Genomic DNA, 23,037 nt, shown 5'->3' with positions numbered 1-23,037 from the left:
CTTCAGAATTGAAGGAAGGCAATTGAAAGGGAAGGAGGGTGAGAAAGAACAAATGGGGTAGAGGGTGGAAGAGAATAAAAGATAGAACAGTATGGGTTCATTGAAGGGAAAGGAAAAAGGAAATGCAAAGTTTGTGTTGAGAACTTTGGAACAAGCAAAGCAGTCCACAAAGATGTATACCTATGTTTTATGGATTACAGCAAAGCACTAGAGTAGTCTCATTTATACGCTCAATGGAATCCTCAGTGAAATTGGTCATTGTTACATTTCCTGTTTCCAACTTGGTGATCTAAATTGTGACTTTTCGTAATTCATAATTCTCTCACTGATTTTATTTTTGCATTGATTTTCACTGACAGGACTCCACTGTGTTTGAAATGGAAGATGGTGTTATTAATGTTGTAAGTGCTCACTTTTCTTTCATACTTCTGGTAAATCAAATCATCAATCATCGATATAACCCAACCCTGCATGGTGAAGCAAGAGGGAAGTGGTTGCATGTCAACATGAGCTCTGATTATTGGCAGGGAAAGTATACATGCAAACCTTCAATTATCTCCTCTCCACTCTCATAACCTTGCCTAATATAATCTTGCCTAATATAAAAAAGGCATGAATTACCAGGTTGATTAAAAATATAATGAAAATAACTTTTGTGTAGCATTTTCAGTCTGAGCAGAGGAAGTGGGGGTCATTTTTTGCTGAGTGGCATTTGTCCACATGTATACATTGTCCACATGCTAAACTTCTTAGTAAGATAACAAGTTAATTTTTCCTCCTCTCTCGCCCAGATTGATTGACGTCCAATACACCTCTAACACCACTCCAGATGAGAGGAATTAATACAACATAGATTGGAGAGTCAATCTTGTGACCGTCCCAATTCAGTGCAGTACTTCACTGAACATTTCTTGTTTTTTTGAGTTGATGCTTGGTCCTAAAACCGAATCTGTTCTGATATTATTTTTAAGCTTGTGTACTTCACATTCCCATGAACAAGCATTTCAAAGTACCAATGGTTTAGGCAGCCAAGCTGTTCCTTTTAATGATGGGCATTATGTAATATATGATTGGAATGGAAAGGGCCTATTTCTGATAAATTGAATACTAAACCATTAATTTGTACTCTTTTTCAACTATGACTCATCTCAGTCCTTGAGCACACTCCTCTCAGAAAAGTAATTTTTAGAAAGTAAAGTAGCTTTAAATGTAAAATCTGCACTTGCCCTAAATCTAATTTACCTGCTTGCTTCTTTTATTACTAACGTTTAAAGTGGAGTTAAAAATTTAGCAATTTGGAGATCTTCCTTTAGTAGTATACGGTCTAGAGCAGGGGTGGGCAAACTTTTCCGTGCAAGGGCCACATTCAGAAATTCACAATTCACAAAGGGCCGCATAGTATATTAAGTAAAATAATTACTTCACCCGGTTATGATTCTGGGCGCCTCATATAGAACATAGAACAGTACAGCACAGAACAGGCCCTTCGGCCCTCGACGTTGTGCCGAGCAATGATCACCCTACTCAAGTCAACGTATCCACCCTATACCAGTAAGTAACCCAATAGCCCCCCCCCCCATTAACCTTAAAAAAAAAATTAAAAAAAAAAAAAAAAATTTTTAAAAAAAATTTTTTTTTTTTTTTTTTAATGACTTGGTGGGCCGCAGAAATACCTTTGGCGGGCCGCATGCGGCCCGCGGGCCGTAGTTTGCCCACCCCTGGTCTAGAGTATGGTAACATGTTAAGACTGCAATGCATCCTGTTTTGGCTGTAGTGATCCAGATAATTCCACCACTTTCGCCATCACTTTCTCAAATTGCAACAGTTGAGATTTGAGTTGACTTGTTTGGTCTTGCACTTTTATGTTCATTAGCTTAATTATTTTAAAAAGAAAACTTGCGAGGTTTTTAATCTATTGGAACTGCAAGTAAGTAGAAGTTAGAAATTCATAAGATAAAGCGTGCATTTATATTTTGGCAAAATATATAGTGCAAATATGATATGTAAAGATCTTTAAAGTATCTTTTGATCCAGAAGTGTCCTTGGAGGATTTTTAAGTGAAAATATAAATTTAGTGCATGTTCTTGATGTGTTCACTCTATGCCTTGTAGTCCAATTTGTATCTTTTCTTTTTCCTTAGTGTAAAATTCTTAATGGTATCTGTGATCAGACGAATAGATCTCCCTCAGTTCCTTTGTTAAGCCAGAGTGCTTGTCTAGAGGAGGTTCAGTTAATAAACCTCAAACCAAGTGAAGGACTGGTAAGATGTTTTGAATTTTAAAAAAATGTAATTTATTGTCTGCCATGTCATGACCTGTGGCACTTTTTTCCTTTCTAATTGGTTGTTTTTGTTTCTTTAGCAATTTATATTTCACAAAATCTTTCTCAGCCATATCCCACAAAATATCTATTCCGTCGCATGGCCAAGAGTTTTTTAAAATAAACATTTTATTGAGGTATTTTCAGTATAGTAACAACAAAATAAACAATATACATGAAACCATAAACATAGTGTAAAAGCCATTTACCTCTCGTACAGGTCCCACCCTTATTGACCCCCCACTCTAATCTAAACTGCTCCCCCCGCCCCCCAGTCTGCTGATGATTAATTTCCCGCAAAGAATTCGACGAACGGTTGCCAACTCCGGACGAACCCTAACAGTGACCCTCTCAAGGTGAACTAGATTTTCTCCAAACAGAGAAAGCTATGCTTGATAGCCAGGTCTCCGACTTCGGGGGCTTTGAGTCCCTCCATGCTAATAGTATCCGTCTCCGGACTACCAGGGAAGCAAAGGCCAGAACGTCTGCCTCTTTCTCCTGGATTCCCGGGTCTTCTGACACCCCGAAAATCGCTACCTCTGGACTCAGCGCCACCCTTGCCTTTAACACCGTGGACATGACGTCTGCAAACCCCTGCCAAAATCCCCTAAGCTTTGGACATGTCCAAAACATGTGGACATGTTTCGCCGGTCCTCCTGCACATTTTGTGCACCTGTCCTCCACCCAAAAGAATCTGCTCATCCGGGCCACTGTCATGTGAGCCCGGTGAACAACCTTAAATTGTATCAGGCTGAGCCTGGCAAACATTGCGGATGCATTGACTCTACCCAATGCGTCCACCCATAGACCATCCTCTATCTCACCTCCCAGCACATTGCCAAGAGTTATTAGCTCCTATGATCCTTCTACCTTGTCTTGCAGTAACAGCAATGCCTTTGATAATGATGCTTTTAAACATTGTCTTGAGGTGTGGAAAGAATTCCTAAGCAATCCTGTTTGTAGCATGCTATATAGTTGCCTGAACTTGCTCAAGTATCCAACTTGGCCTTTTTAAGGCGACCATGCCCCATTCGGCATAGCTCTTCTCATGCTTCAGTTGTGTGTTTCATTTAAAAATTGCCTACACTGTCCATTTCCCATTACCCCTACACAACACCAAACTATAATACAGCATCTACTATTGCCAAACCGCAGCAGTGGTCTCCATTTAGACTCTTCCCTCCTAAATCTTGGACTGCACCAAATGAACATACCAAACAATCTGCTCTTTGCATCAGAATTCTTTGGGCGAGCTACTTGTGTTAAGTAAAAACAAATATTGGGCCATAATTTCATCGGAATGGAAATCAGTGTTGTGTTGCCTTGGTACCCTTTACTTGTGCTAAAGTAAGCACCAGTTTCAACTGACTCAGGAAAGGGGAAATTCGGGCATGTGGGGGAGGGGGGTTGCGGGTTGGATATTGGATGGATGGGGCTGGTGGGGAGATGCGTGGATCGGCGCCTGTCAGGCCCAGGGGGTGAGGACAGGGGTTGATATCCAGCTGGGTATGGAGGGGTCCCATTGTGTTGATTCAGAGGGTGGGGAATCCTATGCAGGTGGTGGGTCGGCCTCTGAGGTCTCAGTCTTTTACGTTGAGGTTCAAAGTGCTTTTATCTCTTCTAATCTTTTCAGAGTAACTATTAGTGTAACACTGGCAGAACTATCTGAAGTCAGCAATTTAAATCGTTTTATCGATAGTTCCCAGCTCAGTGGAATTGTCTGGGGGAAGTTGGTGCTTTTGGAAAATTGCCACTTAACCCTTGCTGGGGAACTTCTAAGGGATTTCCCAGCACACCTTTGGTATCCCTCTCCCACAACCTGACACTGGGGAGCCAGGAAGTTACAGGTCGTCATTAATTCTGAAACAACTTAAAATTTTATTTGCAACTTATAGCTTGTGATTGGGTGCACAGGACAGCAAAGGAAAAAGACCACTTGGTATTTGAGTTATTGATGGAAAGATTTCTTGAAGCAACTTCCATTTTATTTGCAAATTTAAGGAAAGGGCCAGACATACTATGGAAAAATATTAACATATAGAATACTTGTGAGAATGTGTAGAATAGTTGGGAGGCAAAAGGTGACTAGGACCTATGATGTCCAAAGCTATCCGCCAATGGAGTTTTCCTTGAGTCTCTTCTAGGAGAGTTGTCATCTGAACAATTGATTGTTATGATTAGTCAATAGCCCTGTTATTGTATCATGAAACTGGCAGGATAGTAGAAGTTGAACTAGATGAACTTTAGGGATTGCTAATTAAAAGAGACTATCCTCTTGCTGTGCAAATAAGCAATTTTGTTTTGCAATTTTTGAGTTGAAAATTGATTTGCAGAATTCTAAGAAGCTTGAATTTAATCAAATGTTCGTGTGTGAAGCACTGATATTCTGCCTGAGCATGAAAGAAGTTAACAGCTGTACTTGCAGTCAACATACACTCATTGTGGAAGTATTTGGGAAAGATCCAAATCATATCCATCTGGGATTACAGCATTGTAGACTGAAAGGAATTTCAGGAATCTCTACTGTGCTGTTTCCATTATTTATGATGGAGATTGGGTTAGTGAGTTTTGCTGGGAAGAGATTTTCTTAACATGACCACAATTTTTATTTTTAAGAGTACTCATTAAAGTGAGCAGAGTCTGGAAAGTTGGGGGGAAATTTCCTTTTTTTGTTATGGTCAAATTCAGCAGTTTAAATTATCAAACATGTTCAACCTCACTATACGCAGGAATTGTTAACTTTGTGATTTGACAATTGAACTGATAGCACTACTGAATAGAGGTGGCTTTGAGAGAAAAACTGAGCAAAAGTAAAGCTTGTTTACCCTTTATAACCCGCACAAGGCCCATGGGGTCAGACCAATTAGTCTCCCCATGAGTCTCGTTGAGTACAAGCTTCCCCGCTAAGGGGGGAGGCCCCATCAGTGGAGTAATGGACACTATATGTATGAAAGCTCAACCCAAGTAGGAGCTGAGCAGAGAAGTTCCAACTGGGACCTACGTGCAACATGTAAATAGTTTCTTGTTCAAGAAACAAACAGTTTCTCTTCACCTCTCGTGTGGACTTCTCTTCTGATACTATATTACATTTCCCTCCCCTCCCGTTTAAAAACTGAAAGTAAAAGAGAGAAATGGCATTTTACTGGTTGGGGTTCTTCAAAGTTTATCAACAAGAGTGGGTTTTTAATACTTAATACTTTTTAATAGTTAATACTTAACTGGTCAAGTCCTGAAAGACACAGCTGCCAAACTGGACTGGCACCGAGTAGTGATAGAATCAGTATGAGGGAATAACTTAATTGACTTCGTCCTCACCAATCTATCTTTCGCTGTTGTATTTATCCATGGTGACATTGGTAGGACTGACCACCACCATATAGGCCTCATGGAGACCAAACCCTATTTTTATTCTCCACCTCTTCCTTTTCATCTTCCTGAAGGCAGATCCTTAGTGATTATTTGCCACACCACTAGGGGTTGTGTGAGGAGGCAATCCCTGAATGTACCTCAACCAGAACAGGATTTGGACATGTGTTGACAATATTCCATGCAAAGTGGGATAGATTAAAACCAGACAGGGGAGCTGGGTATCTTTGAGGCACTGTGGGGCTTTATGCTACAATATTGTGTATCATCACAATATGTAACCTCATGGCTGCCCTTATCCTTCACTATAATCAAGCCAGATGATCAGCCTTGCTCAATGAAGAGTGTGGAATAGGATGCCAGGAACATCACCAGAGGTACTTACAAATGAGACCCCAATCTGGCAAAATTATAACACAGGACTACATGCACTGCAAACCGCAAACTATTAATGTTATAAATGTAAATAAAATGTAAATGTAAATATAAATAAATATAATCCCACAGCCAATGAATCGGGTAAAAATAATCTCCAGTCCTGTCACATCCACTTGATTGAACAACTAATGGGAGGTGGAGACTCCATGAGCACCCCATCCTGAATGATGGCAGAGTCGAGGCTGAAGTGTTTGCAGCCGGAAAGCTGACTGGGTGATTTTGTTTAGCCTCATCCTAGGCCCCCACTATACTTAACAAATACAAATGTTTGGGCAATTACACTTACTGCACATGACATTGAGAAACTGCTGAGTACCCAGATTCAAAGGACTCTGGACCATAATAATGTCCCAGTTGTACTGCTGATGATCTTTGCTCCAGAACTAACTCCAGAATGTCCTTGTCTAAACTGCTTCAATGCAAATGACGTGCGAGCTTTGCACAACAAAATAATTTGTCCAGGTATGCTCGGTCCACTATTGTCAGCAGTTTTATCAAGTAGCACAAAGGAAGGTAAGTGCAGTTGTTGGATAACGGAAGAGACTACCTTCAGCTGACCTCTAGGTTAGAGGTGGAGCTATTGGCTGATTATTGCCGTGATTAGCTCAATTTGCATTTGTGTAGATATTTAAGCACCCCCGTGCTTGAAAGCACTAAGACCTGCAACATCTAAGGGTGGGCTGGTGAGTCGCAAATATTCGGCTCGCGCAACATTTGTACCTCGTGTTAAGCAATGAGCTCCAATGACAGAGATCACCACCTTCCATTTATAGTCAATAACATTGTTAGTTGGAGGCTGAGCAATGTCCTGCAAATTGGGATCACGTTCTGCTACAGTTTACGCACCGTAATAACTTGGGTATATATCACCAAACCTTTATTGTAGCTGGATCAAAAGCATGGAACTTCCTACTCGGCTGTATTATAGGAACACCTTCAGCCTGCTGCAACAATCTAAAAGGGTTCATTTAAAGATCTCATCTTTTAAGAAAATTCCGCATTTACTTTTGTCGAAAACAATGTGCTCATTAAATTTGATGTGGAGATGCCGGCGTTGGACTGGGGTGAGCACAGTAAGAAGTCTTACAACACCAGGTTAAAGTCCAACAGGTTTGTTTCAAACACGAGCTTTCGGAGCACGGCTCCTTCTTCAGGTGAACCTGAAGAAGGAGCCGTGCTCCGAAAGCTCGTGTTTGAAACAAACCTGTTGGACTTTAACCTGGTGTTGTAAGACTTCTTACTGTGCTCATTAAATTTGACAGACACTGAATGCACTGAAAATGCAGTGAAATTAAACCAAAATACTGTGGACACTAGAAATCTGAAATTAAAAAAAAATGCTTGAAGTACTCTGCAGGTTTAGCAGCATAGAATCCCGACCATGCAGATGGAGGCCATTTAGTGCATCGAGTCTGCATCAACTCTCAGAAAGAGCACTGTACCTAGACCCGCTCCTCTGCCCCATCCCTGCAACTCCACACATTGATTAAGGCCAATCCACCTGACCTGCATATCTTTGGACTGTGGGGAGAACTCTGAGCACCTGGAGGAAACCCATCTATGGAGAGAGAAACTGTTCTCTTGAAGTGTGGTTTACTGTATTTTCAATTCAGTTTACTGTATTCACTGTTCACGGTATGGTCGTCTCTACCTCGGAGAGACCAAAGGCAGGCTGGATAACTGCTTTGCGGAACACCTCTGTTCAGTCAGCAAGCACGATCCTGAGCTACCACTTACCTGTCATTTAAATTCTCCACCTCGCTCCCACTCTGATCTTTCTGTCTTCAGCCTGCTGCTGCCAGTCTTCCATTGAAATCCTCTTTCGTCTCGACAGTTTACAGCCTTCTGGGCTCAACACTGAACTCAATAATTTTAAATCCTAATTTCTGCCCCTATTTTGTTTGGTGTTTTTTATGTTGGCTAATTTTTCTTTCTCTTCTTTGTTGATACCGTTACTTTGTATTCTGGCAGCTGCCGTCCTGCCAGTCACACCTGTTATGATCCTTGGCGTCCCTGCGTTGTGGGCAGGATCCGGTTAGGGAACTAATGTGTTGATTTGAAGTAGACTGTGTTTGAGATTTAAGATACTTTTTTTTAAATTTAGAGTACCTAATTATTTTATTTTTTTGTTCCAATTAAGGGGCAATTTAGCATAGCCAATCCACCTAACCTGCACATCTTTGGATTGTGGGGGCGAAACCCACGCCGACATGGGGACAAATGTGCAAACTCCACACAGACAGTGATCCAGGGCTGAGATTCGAACCCTGATCCTCAGCGCCGCAGTACCAGTGCTAACCACTGTGCCACATGCTGACCTGAGATATAAGATTATTAAAGCCGCAAGATTCCAGGGGTTTTAAACAAACCAAGATAAACTTTAGTATACAAATTCAGAAAGATAAAACACTTACAAAATCTATCTTATAGATGAATACATGAGGTACATGATGCCATGACAGCACAGGGGGTAGCACTGTCGCTTCACAGCGCCAGGATCCTAGGTTTGATTCCCGGTTTGGGTCACTGTCTCTGTGGAGTTTGCACATTCTCCCCGTGTCTGCGTGGGTTTCGTCTGGGTGCTCCGTTTCCTTCCACAGCTCCCATGTGCTTTTAGGTAATTTGGACATTCTGAATTCTCCCTCTGTGTACCCGAACAGGTGCCATAATGTGGCGACTAGGGGCTTTTCACAGGACCTTCATTGCAGTGGTAATGTAAGCCTACTTGTGACAATAAAGATTATTATTATTATTACATGAACACACCACACAACAGAATAAATGCTAAATGCAGCCAAATTTGATTTCATGGATTTCTCAGCAACTCACCCAGAGATTGACCGTAGTGTGTAGAACAGTCTCATTGAAACTTTGTCTCTCTCGTGAGGGATTCCAATCTTCACCTTCAATGATCTTGCCTTGGAATTCTCTCCAAAGGTCACTGCAACCTTTTTTGGTTTCATCAATGGCACCTGGTGAGTGTAAAACCTCTGACACTTCGAGCAGTTTATCACTCTGAACCTTTTACCCAGGTGCCTTTCTTTGTGAGATAAACAAAGGACAAATACAAGTGTATATTATTAAACACAATTAACAGTCAGCCCTCTTAAATTATCAGAAATAATAATAATACTCCTAAGATTCCTAATACTAGCCATGCCGTTGAACTCAGTCGAGCTGCAGGTCCAATTCTCCGAGTTTCTGTTGTGTCAGGGCCTTCATCTGTGAAGATGGGTCTAACACGCTGCGTCCTTCCATCTCTGGTCTGTCGTCGAACCTTCTCTGTTACCTATGTGTCTAGTCTTCACTCGGGAGGGTTCTGGCCGGTCGATCTTTATTTATTTATTTATTTATTTATTTATTTATTTAGTTATTTTCCAATTAAGGGACAATTTAGCGTGGCCAATCCACCTACCCAGCACATCTTTGGGTTGTGGGGGTGAGACCAACGCAGACACAGGGAGAATGTGCAAATTCCACACTGACAGTGACCCGAGGCCGGGATCGAACCCGGGTCCTCGGCGTCGTGAGGTAGCATTGCTAAACATTGCGTCAACCGTGCCACCCCCTGCAGTCGGTCTTTCTACCCCTCTTCGTGCCTTTCCAGTAAGTTCACTGGCCTTCAACCAATGACTTCTCAGGGCAAAGGTCACAACACCCAATGGAGTTGCTTATTGCCACTCTGCAGGACACCAGGAACCCACTCCCAGAGGTGCATCTCTTGGTGCATTGTTCACATGTAACCTTACTCCATACATGGTAACTGGATGCCAGAAAGTCCAGCTTTATCTGGGCAATCCACAACGATCTTCTCAATTTGAATGGGACTGATTATCTCCTGATGTGTTGTTGACAGGGCAGGACCATGTATGTCCTGGCAGTCTTGTCTGTGTTCCGTGTATTCAAACTTGGCCAACTTCAAATTCCAATCCAGCCTGCATGGTTCCGAATGTGCTTTCTTTTAAAATGTCCAATTCTTAATTTAATGTGTCCAGTCTATATCGGGCCTAAAAATCACGCTGCTGTCCACTTTACCCCACACCTCTCACAGGGTTTCAGTCTCTCCTCCTAAGATTACATTCCCCTGGATTTCCAAGTACACTCTGGAATCAACTCCTAAGCACAATTATCAGCCATGCCAAGCAGAATGGGTGGCACGGTAGTGTGGTGATATGCATCACTGTAAATACATACGGGTTAATGTAAATACTTGTAGACTAGCTAGACACTAGAGGGAGCACCAGAGACATGACACACAGACACTCAACCAATAGGTCAGTTAGATAGGACACGACCAATGGGCATTCACGATACACAGAGGTGACACTACCACAGGGAGGCATTACACCAAGCCATATATAAAGGACACAGCACACATGATCATTTTCTTTCCAGTGGAGACACTCAGTGAGTAGAGATACAGGGTTGATTCAATATCACACTCACCACGTGGATTGTAGCAGACTGGTTTGTCAGTCTGAGTAGCTATAGAAGGATCAACAGTAGAGGCGAACCCAAGTAAGAGAATTGTAAATAGTTTAATAAACATGTTGAAGTTATCTCCACGTCTGAACCTTCCTTTGTCACGTGCACATCAAGGATGCCGCTTATGCTACGCCAAGAGCATAACAAGATGGGTAGCACAGTTGCTTCACCACTCCAGGTTCCCAGGTTTGATTCCACACTTGGGTCATTGTCTGTGCGGAGTCTGCACATTCTCCCCGTGTCTGCATAAGGTTTTTTCCGGGTGCTCCGGTTTCCTCCCACAGTCCAAAGATGTGCAGGTTAGGTGGATTGGCCATGCTAAATTGACCTTGGTGTCCAAAAAAAAGTTAGATGGGGTATAGGGTGGAAGTGTGGGCTTAGGTAGGGTGATCTTTCCATGGGCTCTTTTAAAGAGCCGGTGCTCTTTGATTCACCCGATGCCGGTGTTTATGTATTTACATTGTGTACCTTGTGTTGCCCTATTATGTATTCTCTTTTTATTTTAATTTTTTGTCATTGATGATCTGTTGAGCTGCTCACAGAAAAATACTTTTCACAGTACCTCAGTACACATGACAATAAACAAATCCAATCCAATCCAGATAGAGGCATTAGGCAGGAAATTGAGAGGGAGTTTGAGGAAAACCTTTTTCTCCCTTTCTCTGCCCGAAAGGGTGGTAGTGGTAGGATCCCTCCATGTTTAAGAAGCATTTAGATGAGCACTTGAAACGCCATGGCGGGCGGTACGGTGGTGCAGTGGTTTGCATTGCAGCCTTGCTGTGCTGAGGTCCCAGGATTAATCCCGGCCCCGGGTCGCTGTCCACGTGGAGTTTGCACATTCTCCCGGTGTCTGTGTGGGTTTCGCCCCCACAACCCAAAGATGTCGATTGACCACACTAAATTGCCCCTTAATTTGAAAAAAATAACTGGGTACTCGGTTTATAAAAAAAAAAAAAGAAACGCCATGGCATATAAGGCTTCAGACAAGTGCTGGAAAATGGGATTAGAATAGATCGATGTATTTTGGAGGAGGAGAATGCGCTGCTGGAAGGGATCAAGACAAAGTGGGAGGAAGAATTGGGCGAGGGTATGGAGGAGGGGTTGTGGTGTGACGTACTCCGGAGGGTGAACGCCTCCACTTCGTGTGCCAGGTTGGGGCTGATACAGCTGAAGGTGGTGTATAGAGCACACCTCACAAGGGCGAGGATGAGCTGGTTCTTTGAGGGGGTAGAATGTGTGTCAACGTTGTGGGGGGTGGAGACCGCAAACCACATTCATATGTTTTGGTCCTGCTGAAGGATTACTGGAAGGACGTGTTTAGGGTATTTGCTAAAATGGTGCATGTGAAACTGAACCCGGGCCCTCGGGAGGCCATATTCAGGGTGCCGGACCCAGCCGGGGTTGGAAACGGGTGTGGAGGCAGATGTTTTAGCCTTTGCCTCGTTGATCGCCCGAAGGCGGATCCTGTTGGGATGGAGATCAACCTCTCCACCCTGTGCCCTGGCGTGGCGGGGGGACCTGTTGGAATTCTTGATGCTTGAAAAGGTCAAATTTGAACTGAGGGGAAGGATGGAGGGGTTCGACAATTCATGGGCATTATTCATTATCCACTTTCGAGAATTGGATCACATTGAACATTATGGGGCGATGAGGGGAGAGAATGAGGGGAGAGAGGGACTGTATGTGTTAATGGTGACTGGGTGATTCCTGATTCCTTTTTGTCATTTGTTTATGTTAACATGTGGGCCAACGTCTGGGGTTTGGTGGGAGGATGGGATCGTTGTTATTGATATGGGGATTGGCATTACATTTGTTACTGGTTATTGTTGGGTGTAAATTTGGGAGAAAATAAGGAGGAGAATAAAAAATATTTAAAACGAGAAAGGTGCTTGATGGTCGGCACTGACACGCTGGGCCAAATAGCCCCTCTGTGCAGTAAAACTCTATAACCAGGCCCTAAGCGGGGTACCCCTTATCCCCCAACTCACCCGCTCAGACCAGTGAAGGTCGTGATGGCTGCTGCCACCTCCTAGGCAGCACTGGATGCCCTTTGGCTGACCCTCTGAGCTCCTCGGGGGAACAGAGCATCCCGTCTGGATTCCACCGCATCCAACATTCTGGCCAGTTCAACATTCCCAAATCTTGGAGCTGGTCTCATTGGTGGCATGGCTGCGTCCTGTCTGGGGTTTACTTTACGAGATCAGTTTAAATGCTTCTCCCCCTTGCTTGTGGGGAGCTGGTGAGCCCGGTCCTGGCGAATCAGCCAGCGGGACATCATTCACAGTGTGAGGCCTCGTTAAGTGGCCCAATTAACAATTGATATTGGTGACTGCCTCGCCGGATCGACTGTCAGGAAGCTCATGACATTTCCTGTTCACTATCACACTTGGAAACCTTTCCATTAGATTGCACGCTCTGTTGCTGGGCCTAGATTTCTGACACTCAACTTATAAAATGACTGGAAGAATCCTTGAACTCATTGATCCCGTGCACTGTAACCATGGGTGCCCATGTGAAATAAAGTATATTAATATTTAATCCCTAAGCACACATGAAGAATCTGTCTGGACTTGCCAATTATAACAAGGAAAAAACTCATGGAAATTGTTTTTCTTGTATTTGAGGAGCAACTTTTTAAATGGATCTATGCTCTCATTCCCAATTGTGTACCCTTTACCCTTCTGCACATCACATTTCCACAGTTACTGATCCATCACCCACACCTTCCCCTTTATCTATGATGTCCCAGTCCCAATTAAAACCATTGCGCTCTCATCCTAAACGTTGCACCAGCATGGCCCTCACCTTCACTCCCTTGGGTCCAAGGGGGTAAATTTGAATGGATATGGTGGACAGCTGGTTTCGCCATCACTGCCAGATCTGGCCTGACCACTTAAAACATGAATCTGCAAAAAGTGCTCACTATTCCTGGAATTCAAAGATAATCCCTAGCTTCTTTACTGTAAGCGACTTTCCTCAGCTCTTCTACCTTGTCTTCCCCACCCTCACCCCTAACACAAAGGCAATCCTTAAAACCATTGTGGGAGTGCATGGGTTTCTTTTATCACCAAGATTGAGATTAACTGATCAGCTGCCTGTCTTCCCATAGCCCTTCAGGCCAAATCCCTGAGCCTGATTCCTTCTCTAGTTTCTCTCCTATCCCACTTCATTATCCTGGTTGATACTCTCCTTTGACTCTCTCGACCATATTCCTACTGACCACCCAATTTCCTTTCTCAGCTCCCATGTTACCTGATGTTATTGGTGGCCCCCTCTTCTCCTATTCTGACCCTCTCTTCAAATCTTCTGGCATTACATCTTCCAAAAAAAATCAACATTTGACCCACTGTCCTTGCAAACTACAGGCTCATCTCCAGCCTCCCTTTCTTCTCCAAAGTCTTGAATCCTATTCTGTCCAAAATCCATACCAATGTTGCCTGGAGCTCCATGCTAGAATTCTTCCAGTCAGGTTCCGTCCCTGCCATAATACCACAAATGTTCTTCTCAAAGTCAAAAATTGCTACTTATCTGACTGTAAAAAGGTGAAGCATCCCTTCCTTTCTCGTCCTTCTCAATATGTTTGCAACCTTTCTCATAGATCACACCATCCCCCTTGAATGACCCTGCATCATTGCCTAGCTAAATGACATGGCACTGACTTGGTTCCATCCTTATTTATCTACATATACTGACGACACCCAGCTCTAGATCACACCATCACCTCCCTCAACCTTTCTACTGTTGCTGAATTATAAAACTGCTCAACTAGGAATGGATGAGCAGAAATTTCCTCAATTAAGTATTGGAAAGACTGAGGCCATTGATTCGGCCTCTGCTACAAATGCTGTTCCTGGACTACTGACTCCATCCCTTGCCCCGGTGAATGTCTGAGGCTGACCCAGACTGCTCACTAACTCGGTGTCATATTTGATTCCACAATTAGCGTTCAACCATATTCGCACTGTTAGCAATACTGCCTATTTCCATCTCTGTACTGTCACCTCATTCAGTTCATCTGCTGCTGAAACATTCATCGACGTTAACTCTTGACTTGACCGTTGCAACAGACTACTGGCTGGTGCCTCATGTTTTATCTTCTCCATGTAAGAGGTCATCCAAAAGATTGCTGTCCTTGTCATAATTTGCAACAAATGCTGTTCGTTCATCATGCCAGTGTTCGCTGACCTACAATGTCTCGTGGTTAAATAATTACTTAATTTTAAGTTTGTATCTTCAAATGCCTCAATGTCCTGGCCCAACACTATTTCTCTCATTTCCCCTAGCTCCGCAACCCTCCACGATAGCTGCACTCCTCTAATTTTGGGCCTCTTAAACATCCCTGATTTTAATCGACCTACCCTTGATGAACATATCTTTAACTGTCTAAGCCCCAACTTCTGGAAATTCCTCCCTAAACCTTCTATATCTCTGCCTCACTTTCCTCCTTCAAGGCATAACTTAAAACCCCCCACTTTGACCAAGCTCTTGGACATCTGCCCTGATATCTCCTTATTTGACTCCTTACCCTATTTTATTGCCTTTGTGAAGCATCTTTGGATGTTTTAATATGTTAAAGTACTATATAAATAAAGTTGCAAGTAAAGGCTCAGTGGTGAATTCTTTATACAAACTACTAGGTAACATTTTTGAATCAAGTAAGAAGTCTTACAACACCAGGTTAAAGTCCAACAGGTTTGTTTCAAACACCAGCTTTCGGAGCGCAGCTCCTTCCTCAGGTGAATGGAGAGGTATGTCCATTCGTGTTTGAAACAACGAAAGCTTGTGTTTGAAACAAACCTGTTGGACTTTAACCTGGTGTTGTAAGACTTCTTACTGTGCTCACCCCAGTCCAACGCCGGCATCTCCACATCATTTTTTGAATCAATTGCAGCTTCAATACAAATATCCTTTCTGGCCACGAGTCTTCATAGATGTCATAAATTTCAAAATAAATCAGTTAAGTGGAGATTGGAACACCTACATGTACTGGAGGAAAGATTCATTAAAAAAAATATACTTAATTTTTAAAGTACCCAATTTCATTTTCAAATTAAGGGGCAATTTGGCGTGGCCAATTCACCTACCCTGCCACATCTTTTGAGTTGTGGGGTGAGACCCACCCAGACACGGGGAGATTGTGCAGAATCCTCACGGACAGTGACCCTGGGCCAGGATCGAACCCAGGTCCTCGGCGCCATAAGTCAGCAGTGCTAGTCAAAAATATTTGTGGGTGAATCAGTGGCGACAAGGCTGAAACAAAGGACTCGATCCAATGACCATGCTGTGCCCGAAAACCAGCTCGCCGTGGCACAGCATTGCCGATTAAAAGCAGAGACCCCGCTCCCGGGCTCTACCCAGCTCGCAATGCCTTGTGTGATCTAACGTGATCGCGTGAGATGTTGCGATGTAAACCCTCCCCATTATGAGCGGATCACGTCTTAGCTAATTTGCATATTCAAGCAAGACAGCTAGTTTCCCAAGGTTACCGAGGCATTGGTATCTAAACCCTTCTTCTCTGAGACCGCGAGTGAGTGCCGTTCAGCTCTGATCCCCACAAATGGGGGCCAGACAGAACAGCACCCGTGGGGGTCACCCAGGAGGTTGGAGGCCTCCGGGTACATGCCTTTGGCCAGGTTGGTACCCTAGCATTGCTGGTGCCACCTGGGTACCATGGCAATGCTAGTCTGTTACCCTGGCAGTGCCACTTGTGTCAGCCTGGCCCTGCGAAGGTGCCCAGGTAGCACTGTCTGCTGGCAGGAGCACCGCCATGTTGGCCATGCCAAGGTGCCTCAGCCGCACATTTCCCACTAAGGCCCCTTATTTAATGTGAGTGGCATTGTATACCCATGTGTTTCTCGGCACTGGGAAACATACGGCTAAATGCGTTCGCTATGGAACTTTGTTCCCATTAGTTGAATCACGCCCTAAATGAATAAAGACACTGGTCAGAGTGAAGAAGCAAGTGAAGAAACATTTATTCTTCGGTTCCAATGCTAAATGTTCAATTATGTATTTGTGCCTGAATATTTCATATATTTAAGGACCTAAACAGCTTCCAAACAATTATAACATAAAAGGCCAGGGCAAAAAATGAATAAGTAAATAAATGTCAAAAGTTCGGTATGCTTAACTGAAAAACAGAGGCAAGAGTGAAACCAAAATAAATTTGAGCATAATTTGGTATTAAGGCTAAATCAGCATCAAAAATCAATAACTAGCTGTTAAATAATTAAATGCAGAGAAGATAATGGTAATACTGCAGAATTTAGGAATTTGTGGGCACCGCCTGTTCCAGATGACAACACCCATGAGAAATGTGCGTCTGGAATCATTTTCTGCTCTTTTATTGAGCTGAAGTATGAATTAGTGATAATCTGACACACAAAGAAACTAACAAGAGCCTGATGGTTTACTCCAGCTACATTGAAAGATGCAGGTATAGACCTAGGTACAAAATTTATACCCTGTGGCCACGGATGTTGTTTTCTTTATTTGTTTTTACATGATGTGGACTTCGCTGGCTAAGACAGCATTTGTTGTCCTTTCCTAATTTCCCTTGAGAAGGTGATGGTGAGCTGCCTTCTTCACTGCTACAGTCCATGTGGTGTAGGTACACCCACAGTGCTGTTAGGAAGGGAGTTCCAGAATTTTGACCAAGCAACAGTGAAGAAACAGATATATTTCCAAGTCAGGATGGTGTGTGGTTTGGAGGGGAACTTCCAGGTGGTGGGTTTCCCAGGTATCTGCTGTCCTTTTCTTTCTAAATGGTAGTGGTCGTGGGTTTGGAAGTTGCTGCCTAAGGAGCCTTGGTGAGTTCCAGCAGTGCATCTTGTAGATGATATATACTTGCTGCTACTGTGAGTCAGTGGTGAAGGGAGTGAATGTTTATGTAAGGGGTGCCAATGAAGTGAGCTGCTTTACCCTGGATGGTGTCACGCTTCTTCAGTATTGTTCTTCCATCAGGCAGAAGATACAAAAGTCCAAGAGCACAGAGGTGAAAATGTAACCGAGAGATAGAAAGGGAGCATGGTGCTAACAGATTCAAAGACAGCTTCCCCCTCTGTTACCAGACTCCTGAATGACCCTCTTATGGACTGAACAGATGTCTCCACGCATATTCTCAACTATGAAGCACTACACCCCATATGCTTCACCCAATGTCTGTCTGTCTATTTATTGTATGTCCGATGTCTTTTATGTATGGAACAATCTGCCTCGACTGTATGTCAGACAATACTTTTCACAGTACCTCGGTACTCGTGACAAATCTAAAATAAACAGTTCAGGAAAGCAAATACATGGATGGAAAATTGGTGCAAGGAGAGGTTCCAGTATAATGACCATTTAAAAAAAGAAAGGATGTGCCACTTGAGCAATACCAGGTGGTTAAAATGCAGGTTACATTAGGCTAGTGTTATCTTGGGCATGGAAGGGACAGATCGAAATACCATGTTATGATGAATCGAGAATTGATACGGTAGAAAGGGAGGAACTATTTCATCTGGTGGGGAAACTCTAGAACTGGGGATGAGGGAGGGGTGCATTATCTTAAAATTAGAACCCTTCAGGGTGAATCCCGAAGCATCCACGCTCCCTTTCTATCTCTTGGTTACATTTTCGCCTCCAAGTCCATTGCAAGGTTTAAAACTCACTCCCGACAGTCCCAATGTTGGAAACCAAATCTCTGGCTCTGAATTCTGTGTAACATTCAGTGGGATAGGTGTAGCTACTGGAAGATGGTGTCATGATTGCGTTCTGGGACTCTCAAAGAACTTTCCCGCTGTAAGGGATCGACCAGCCCATCGGCTAGTATGAAGATGGTAACAGTGACGGAAGGAGAATTCGAAGCTAATCACTGCCAATCTTTTCACAACTTTACAATCTTCTCCAAAGGAGCAATATTCAAGCTTCTAATACTTTGTTGTGCTTGCTGGTCGTAAATCATTTTCTGGTCTGCTTGTAGCAGCCAAGAAATATTTTGCTCGTGTCATCACCAACAGAGCACTCAAGAAATCCATGTCCTCACAGCAGCAAAAATGAGATTTTTCTTTGGCTGCTAAATTAATGTAAAATGATTAAATACAGTAATTTAATTAGATACTCCGTGAATCATAAATTTAGCCTTGTGCCTTTTTTAAAGCAGCAGAACTTTGGGGCTGAATTTTTGCCAAATCCCGTTTACTTTGGGGTATAATTTTCTATTGTTCAGTTGTGCTGGAAAAACTCAGCAGGTCTAGCACTATCTGTGGAGAGAGAACAAAAGTTAATGTCTCAAGTCCAATAATACTCTTTTTTTTTTTAAGAAGGGAAGTAGGAACCAGAATCATAGAATTTACAGTGCAGAAGGAGGCTATTCGGCCCATTTGAGTCTGCACTGACCCTGTGGAAAGAGCACCTTGCTTAAACCCACGCCTCCACCCTATCCCCGTAAACCAGTAACCAAAGGTTTTGGTTTTGTGCTTTTGAAAGGGGGGCGAGGCGGTTGAACAAAAGGAAGGGCTGGGTTAGGTTGCGGGTAGGAGAAATTAAATAACAAGGCCTTATGGATCAAAAGAGAACGGTAGTGGCTGTAATGAAAAACAACATGCATTGGTCCAGCGGAAGTCTTAATGGCAGAATAATGGGCAACTATCTGAAACGCAAGAGGGCTGTGAATCTTTGGAATTCTCTACCCCAGAGGGCTGTGGAAGCCCAGTTATTGCGTATGTTTAAAGCAGAGATCAACAGATTTCTAAATGCCAATGACATAAAGGACTATGGGGATAATTAGGGGGAAAAGGGCATTGGGCGTGAATGATCAGCCAGGATCATGGCATCAGGGCAAGGAAACCACCTGCTGATTACTGTGTAGCGCACCCCCCTCAGCTGATGGATCATGTTGAATACCACTTGGAGGAAGCGCTGAAGGTGACAAGGGTACAAAATGTACCCTGCATGGAGGACTTTAATGTCCATCACCAAGAAGGGCTTGGTAGCACCAGCACACACTGAGCTGGCAGAGTCCTAAAGGACATAGCTGCTAGACTGGGTCTGCAGTAGATTCTAAGGGAACCCATAACAAGGTCACTCGACTCCTGACATCATTACAGCCTTGGCTCAAACATGGATAAAAGAACTGACTCCACAGGTGAGGCGAGAGTGCTTGTCCTTGACATCAAGTTAGCATTTCACAGCATGTGGTATCAAGGAGCCCAAGAAAAACTGGAGCCAATGGGAATCGGGAGGAAAACTCTCCACTGGGTGGTGTCATACCTGGCCGTGGGGGTGGGGGAATTGTAGCTCACAAAGGAAGATGGTTGTGGTAGTTAGGGGTCAATCATCTCAGTTCCAGCATATCGCTACAGGAGTTCTTCAGGATGTAGTGTCTTAGATCTGACCACTGTCAGTCACTTGCATCAATGGCCTTCCTTCCATCATAAGGTAGAAGTGAGGGGCGGCATGTGGCGCAGTGGTTAGCACTGGGACTGCGGCGCTGAGGACCGGGTTCGAAACCGGCCCTGGGTTACTGTCCATGTGGAGTTTGCACATTCTCCCCATGTCTGTGGGTTTCACCCCCACAACCCAACGATATGCAGGTTAGGTGGATTGGCCACGCTAAATTGCCTTTTAATTGGGGAAAAAAATAATTGGGTACTCTTAAGTTTATTTTTTTTTTAAATAAGGTTAAAGTGAGGATGTTCACTGATGATTACACATTGTTAAGTAGTATTTGTGACTCCTCAGATGCTGCATTTGGACATGGACTGCTTCAGTAAGACTTGACAATATTTGGGCTTGGGCTGACAAATGGCAAGTAACATTCCCACCACAACAGTACCAGGCAATGACCATCGCCAAAGAGAAGCTAACTATCAGCCCTTGACATTCAATGGCTTTACCATCGCTGAATCCTTCACCATCAATAACCTGGAGGTTATCATTGACCAGAAATGATGAACTGGACTAACCATATAAATACTGGCTATAAGAGCATGTTAGAGGCTGGGAATCATGTGGCAAGTAACCCCTGCCTGACTCCCCAAAACCTGTCCACCACTTACATGGCACAGGTCAGAAATGTGATGGAATGTACTCCACTTGCTTAGATGCATACAGCTCCAACAGCACTCGAGGCTTGACACAAGGGTGACACGGTGGAGCAATAGTTAGCACTGCTGCCTCACAGCACTGAAGACCCGGGTTTGATCCCAGCCCTGGGTCACTGACCGTGTGGAATTTGCACATTCTCGCCGTGTCTGCGTGGGTCTCTCTCTCTCCTCCACAACCCCCCCCCCAAAAACCACAGGTGGATTGGTGACGCTAAATTGCCCCAAAATAATTTTAAAACTAAGAGCTTTACACATCCTGAACGAAGTCTGCTTGATTGGCACCCCATCCACAAACATTCACTCCCTCTACCACCGACACACAGCAGCAGCTGTATGTACCATCTACAAGATGCACAGTGGGAACTCACCAAGGCTCCTGTGACAGCACCATCCAAACCCATGGCCACTACCATCTAGATGGACAAGAGTAGCAATAACTGGGAAACCTACCAACTGGAGGGTCCCCTCCCAAGAAGACACTTTCCACCCAGACTTGCAAATATATCGCCATTCCTTCACTGTCACGGGGTCAAAATCTTGGAACTCCTTCCCTAATAGCACAGTGGGTGTACCTACACCACATGGATTGCAACAGTTCATGAAGGCAGCTCACCATCAGCTTATTGAGAGAAATTAAGGATGGGCAATAAATGCTGGCCTAGCCAGCAAAACCCATGTCCTGTAAATTAATTTAAAATTTTACACCCTAACGTTCATATTGTTGCAGATAAATATTGACCAATTCAAAGTCAATACAAGTAGAGTTAATTTGTTTATTACTGGCAGTTATATTTCCTCCCTTCCCCAGTGGGTATAGGCATCTATTTAAGATTTTTACCTTTGACATTTTGTAAGCCTGAAAACACAATATTAAATTCCGAATGTGGGAACAATATTTCAGAACTAAATCATTGAGTCAAGTAAATGAGCTAATTGTATTCAAATTACATTGCTGTTTTTTAATAATATTTTCTGATTGATTATAGTTCTTTTTTTCTAGGGCATGTATATTAAGTCAACCTACGATGGATTACATGTTGTAACTGGTACAACAGAAAATGTGAGTAAGAAACTTGTTTATAAATCCAGCTTTAGCTGGTACATCTGTGATTCTGGGTTTTCGACCAGGAACCTAAATGCATACATGTGCCGGTGTTGAGGCATGTAGCTGTTATTCTTGTACTGTATCTGCGGTAAAAGTGAGCACTAGTGTATCCTTTTAACTGTGCATGCATCAATAAAAATCTAGCTTGCATATTTTGCAGTCAGTATTTTCAGGACAATACTACTTTGTAACACATTTATAAATTAGTTTACTGAATATTTCTACTTGTGAAAAATCCTATAAATTAACTTGATTGAGAAAAGTTTGGATCTATGTTGTGCCATCTTTGTCTTATGGCTAAACATTATCTTATATCACAAGTGAAATAAAAATTATTCAAGCAAGCAATAAATAGCTTGCTTTACAAAGCTTTCAACATGGAAAAATATTCCAAGCTCAAGAAGTTTAACAAAAATTGAGTACTGAGCCAAAGGCTAGGGACGAGATCCAAAACATGATTGGCTGAATGGGTCTTTATAAAGAAGGGGAGGTGCAGGGCTTTAAAGAGGTAATTCAGGTTCTGAAAGCCGGGAAAGGATGGGTATGGGACACGTGCACAAGAAGAGACTGGTCAGAGCTGTGCAGGGCAGGAGGGTGGGTGTGGGGGTCAATCGAAAACCGTTGGTGGTAATTGAGATTGGATTAAAAGGTGATGGATGTGTTTAAACACCAAGGTGACCCAATGGTGTCTTTTTTTGTGCCATACATTTTCTAAGTTTCTATTTTTGATAGTTTCACGCTTAATTTAAGATTCTAAAATTTTCCCACCAGAGATGTTAAGCTAACTGGCCTTTAATTACTCAATTAATACTTTCTTCCTTTGAAAATTTGAACGACATTGGCCACTCCAGTCCTGTAGTGGACATCTGCAGTCACTAAAGCACAATGAATCTTGGTTGGGTAGTAAAGATTATTGAAGTAACTTTGTTAATATAAGAATGTATACCATGTATCATGAAGAGAAATTAAGCTGAGATCTGAACTTATACCTGCCTGTACAATTGGGTAATTCATAGGCTGCTTGTTATATGATTAGCATTATTACCACAGCACTGAGAGATATACCTTGCTGTATATTTCTGCAGTGCCTTCACCAGGTGCTTCACAGAACCATTATAAAACAAAATATGACACTGAGCACCATAAAGAGATATAATAGCAGATGGCCAAAAGCCTGGTCAAAAAGGATAAGCTGGCACCCCTGATGGTGAAGATGTTTGAAGAGACGATAGGGAA

General features: G+C 43.1%; 1 protein-coding gene across 2 annotated transcripts in view; it reads left to right on the top strand.

Moving 5' to 3' along the window:
• cnksr3 (cnksr family member 3) overlaps positions 1-23,037 on the top strand; it is a 158,105-nt gene that overhangs the window by 104,565 nt on the left and 30,503 nt on the right. For both annotated transcript variants that reach the window (XM_038808448.1, XM_038808453.1), the window contains exons 5-7: positions 360-401; positions 2,141-2,260; positions 21,697-21,756. In XM_038808448.1, the coding sequence (XP_038664376.1) occupies positions 360-401; positions 2,141-2,260; positions 21,697-21,756 (222 nt within the window). The remainder of the gene's footprint in view (positions 1-359; positions 402-2,140; positions 2,261-21,696; positions 21,757-23,037) is intronic.

The sequence above is a fragment of the Scyliorhinus canicula genome, chromosome 1 (assembly GCF_902713615.1).
Source record: "Scyliorhinus canicula chromosome 1, sScyCan1.1, whole genome shotgun sequence".
NCBI classification, from domain to species: domain Eukaryota; kingdom Metazoa; phylum Chordata; class Chondrichthyes; order Carcharhiniformes; family Scyliorhinidae; genus Scyliorhinus; species Scyliorhinus canicula.
The sequence above is the reverse complement of the archived record's forward strand: the minus strand, read 5'-3'. Positions and strand labels throughout refer to the sequence as shown.